General features: G+C 44.2%; 1 protein-coding gene across 2 annotated transcripts in view; it reads left to right on the forward strand.

Moving 5' to 3' along the window:
* Positions 1-4,561, forward strand: part of LOC111147667 (phosphodiesterase 7B) — a 308,013-nt gene extending 303,452 nt beyond the window's left edge. Inside the window, exon 13 of one of the 2 annotated variants that reach the window (XM_022503873.1) lies at positions 3,951-4,561. In XM_022503873.1, the coding sequence (XP_022359581.1) occupies positions 3,951-4,165 (215 nt within the window). In that variant the 3' untranslated portion in view covers positions 4,166-4,561. The remainder of the gene's footprint in view (positions 1-3,950) is intronic. The other variant, XM_022503872.1, reaches the window with a different exon arrangement.
* Positions 4,562-4,832: the final 271 nt, after the last annotated feature.

Raw genomic sequence — 4,832 nt, forward strand, 5'->3', positions numbered from 1 at the left:
GGAGGAGGCAGGCTCCCTGCTGAGCAGAGAGCCCGATGCGGGACTCGATCCCAGGATCCTGAGATCATGACCTGAGCCGAAGGCAGAGGCTTTAACCACTGAGCCACCCAGGCGCCCCCAGTTTTAATTTTACATAAGTACTTTTGGCAGCTCTGCCAGAGTCACAAAGAAAAAAAAAAAATCTACACGCAGCCTTTGAAAGATCCAAACTGGAGGTTTAATGAATGGCTAAGTCCAAATAAACAGTCTAACCATGACTGATCTACTGGGTAATTACCAACTAAAAAACTACGAAAAATGGAGTAAAGTCTTTGTTACAGACCCTTAACTAAACTGTACTAACTTTGTAGTTCAGAATCAAATCAAAACCAAATTGAGTAGAAGGAAAGTCTTAAGAACCAACTATTTGCAGCTGAGAAACGATTAGTTCGCACTGTTTAGGACTTAAAGAGTGGGAAGTCGGCAGAATGAACCTTGAGGACCCTTCCAGTCTGCCCCACTACCTTTCATCCCCAACGCAATCCGAAGGCGTGTGCTCGGCAAACCATGTTATTGCTTGTAGCCCAAGGTCCCCTGCTTCTCCACTTTCCACTTAAAAACTTATTTTCAGTCTTATTCTCAAGTATCAATTGCAGTAAACTGTTCAACTGTGATGCTAATGCATCTAACATAATAATTACTTTATATTACATGAAACTATTAAAGAAATCAAATGGTGGAAATTTCAGGCACATAGGAAATATTTTTGATACAGTATGAATTTCTATCAGTTCTTAAAATACTTTTCCAATTGCATCTATACTTAAAGCAAGTCCTTCATTTCCTTGCAGTTCCTTCCAATTAAAGCCAAACTCAGAACTTGAACTCTTTTAGTCATAAACTAGAGCCCTGACATGTACCACTTCCCACAGACCTCAGAGAGCTTAATGCCTTCACAGGGCTGCAGCCCTCCGCAAGGATTAAGGCTTAAAGCCTCTATTGGGAAGGAACAGGGCATCGGAAAAAGTTAAACTGAAAATTAAGAAAACCAGAGCAAGTTAGTCAAATAATAATATGCTTATAGTCACTACGAGTCAAATCTCATCCACAAAAGAGTCATAAAGTCATCCTCTGGGAATAGGAACAAAATTAACCTAGTTACAAAGATCTGAATGACGGATGTAAATATTAAAATAGGTATGTTGAAATTATGGGATTATTGGTGATCCATCTTTCTTCCAAATTGCCCTTAGTATTGTTGTGTTGTTTTTAAAATTAAACTGATTCTTCCACCCAAAAGAGGAAAAAGTGGGAGTGTTATAAAACAAAAAGAGAAAGAAAAACAAACAAACCAAAAAAAAAGCCCCCCCCCAAAAAAAAACACCAACCAGGAAGAATCCAGGGTGATGACATAGCTTCAGAATCCCTGGGGGGCAGTGCAGGGAAGGGAGTAACATCAATAGAAATTCAGCCTTGGTCTCCCTGGAGCCAATCCCCCCTCCATGTTCCCTTAGTTATGGAGGTTCTGCAGATGCGATGTAAAAGGAATAGACCCTGACCAAAATCCCAACTCTGTGCCCCGCCCCCCCATTGTTAATGCTCTGGCTAGAAAGAAATTTACCAGGCTCCTGCTAAAGACATTTTGTGAAAAGCATTCACATTGTTAAGCACACAACCTGGATTTGCAAGACAGACCTGATTTTAGAGATTCTACCCTGTTGTTGTCATGAGAACACACTTATTTTGTCAGATCATATGTCCTGGTTTTCAGCATAGGAAAATGTGGTTACCATAGATACCTGTTTTTAAAATGGGGTGGGGATTGAGTGACTAGGAAAGGCTTGGGGAGGCTGCGGCAGCACACCAATAAAAAGAAAGAGAAAGAGAAGGTGATGCTAAAACAACCTTTCGTACATGAATCTTTCTTGATCTCTGTTCCACATCCCCGGGCTCTGTAGGGTCAAGGTTGGGAGGTGTGGTATGAAGGTGTAGATCAGGCTAAACTGGAAAAATCCGAAGATAAAGTCTGATTGATGGGAGCTGCAGGTTTCAGCCTCCCAAACGAGGATTTTGCCAGTGGGTCCTAAGTAGGGCAGCTATGTCCTCTGCCCTGATTCCCCCGGGACTGTAACTGTCTCCTTTTTTCCTGTCCCAATCCACAGTGAGAATTTCCCCACATGCCATCTCAGGTTTGGATCTGATTTTCTGTTTAAGTCATTCATATTCACCCAAGTGGAAGTGGGATTTAAAATCCCTTTCCCTCTCTCCACTGAATTCTGCATTTCAGAAAGAAGATACTAGATCAAATGAATCTCTAATTGGTGAAAGCTATCGAAGGAGGAGGAGAAGGAGGCTTGCCTTTATTCCCTGTTTGCTCTGAGGCCACCATACCTCCCTTTCCCCCTCCCAGCCTTCCAGGAGGACAAAATCCAGGCAGGCAGTCCCTCCCTTGCTTAGAAGAGAGAGCTTGGCATAATGCACTGGGAATGGATGGGACAGTTTCCCAAATGTGATCGTGCGGAAGTCACTTTCATTTGAAAAAGTACCTCCTGGTGTCTACTCAGACTTCAAAATGGGCTTGCCCAATCTACTATGAGTGGCTTTATATCGGACAAGTAGATATATGGGGGATAATTCCCCAAGAATGCCAGGAAGAAAATGAGTTGATTTTCAAGTACCAGATTTTTAAATGTTGGATTTGTAGCATTTTGATATGAAGGTACACCTGATAAATATTTACACTTTAAACCTGAGAATAGTATCATTTTGTGAACCATCTTTCTAATATCAAATCTCTTGTACGGTGAAGGATATTAGAAATTAGATATGGGGGTTATGAAGGAAGTGAAGAAAATTCAGGAATAGTAAACAAGAAAATTCAAGGGAATCCTTACTTGTGACTCCCTATATAACCTTATCACTGGCTTAAATTTCCTCCTCAGTCAGGTTTGGGTTATCTAAAATGATCTCATACTACTTAAATCATATTTCATGTACGATGAGATAATGCAGAAATGTGAAATAACACTTTGCATGCCTCCATCCTTTTTCCATCTCTGTAGCATCCTCAAAGGCCAAGCATCTGCTGTTTGTTCAATAAAAAGATAATCAAATCAAGTCTTATAATTCACAGCCTCATAAACATACATTGTCAGTTAGTGGAAAATTCATTATGCTAAAAAACACTTTCTCCCCACACCTACATTTCAGTAAAACCTAACTATGTCCAAGTTTGTGATGATTCCAGTCATTCCAGCCTAGACTGAAAGTCGTCTTGGCTTTAATAAATCATATTTAATATGGAAAGACCCTAACATTGAAATTAAGAGAACAGACATATCGAATATCAACCATTCTTATCTGGTCATTAACGTAGGGATTTTATACAGGTAAAAATCCCTATCAAAAATGAGTGAAGCTCCGTTTAGTTGCTTAACATAACTGAGAGTAAGACAAAGCTGTAAATCAATACTCTTGAAGAAATATCCTGCAGCGTAAAACACATGAATTCCCCATAGGTCTACAGCAACCATATGCCCCTTCCTGATATCATTCCCCCTTTCCTCCTCTCCCGCTCCCCCTCCTCAGCTCCAACACGGACTTTTTCCTACCTTTTCTGTTCGGCTGTCTTTCTCCCTCCGCAAATAACAGCCAAAGGTATGCAGGGTTTACTGCGTGCCGGGAGCTTTCGGAGCATTTCACCTGTGTGAAGTCATTTCCTGGTCATAAGAAACCTAGGGGTCTGGTCCTCTTCCTAGCCCCTTTTTACAAACGAGGAAACTGAGGCTCGAGGGGTTAAGAAACAAGTCCGGGGTGACACACCAGGTGCTCCCAAACCGAAGTTTAGGGAGCATATCTGCTTTCACCTCCGTATCTCTAGAGGGAGCCCAGTGGGGTCTGGGAGGGATGATGGGGGTGGGGTGGGTGTCGCGCCGCCTTCGCGGTGCTGAACTTGGCCTTGCCCGTTCTAGGTTTCATGAGCTACATCGTGGAGCCACTTTTCCGGGAGTGGGCCCGTTTCACGGGCCCCAGCGCCCTGTCGGAGAACATGCTACGCCACCTGTCCCACAACAAAGCCCAGTGGAAGAGCCTGCTGCCCACGCCCCACAGGAGCGGTGGCGCGGAGCACGCGGGCCAGGGGACTGACAGCGACGTGCCCACTGGGACCAAAGGCGACGCCCCGTAGTCCCAGCCAGTCCGCCCCCGCTCGGCGCAGAGAGGAGAACCTCCTGGAGCAGAGGCCTCCTGAGAGGGTGGCACCTCTTGGCCACCAGGCCAGCCACGTGCTGGGATCCGTCCCGGGCTTTTTGCAAGGCCGCCCTCCTCCCACTCACCTGCCTCCTCTCCTTTTTCCAAGTGTACAGAAGCCATCCGTCACCTCAGCATTTGCTGCCGAAGTAAGCAACTCCATTCAGGAACGTGGGCGCCGATCTCGGGGGGATGAGGGGGTCAGGTTCGCCCCTCCAGGAGAAGACTGGGGAGTAAGAAAGAGGTGCTCCTGCCATGTCCTCCTCGGGCCCCGGGTCACACTGTGACAGGCGACGGTGGCTGAGTCCAGAGCAGTTTTTTGTTTTGGTTTTTTTTTTTTAGCGTTTGCCATCTGACTGCTGATCTGCATGACAAAAACACCAGCATACTCGGACCTCCAAGGAGATGGCTCTTAAGTGCCAGAGCACAAATGAGAACGTGAGAGAAAGGACCTTCTATTTTAATAATAATTATTATTATAAAAATAATAATAAATCTTTTTAACTTTTATATTTTATGCACTAGACAATGGATCTAAAACTTTGGACTAGGATTACTCAATGTACCCAATCTTGAACAGGGGGTTCATTGTTTTGTTACTGACT

This window comes from Enhydra lutris, unplaced genomic scaffold (genome assembly GCF_002288905.1).
Source record: "Enhydra lutris kenyoni isolate GAN:26980312 unplaced genomic scaffold, ASM228890v2 scaffoldscaffold17, whole genome shotgun sequence".
NCBI lineage: Eukaryota > Metazoa > Chordata > Mammalia > Carnivora > Mustelidae > Enhydra > Enhydra lutris.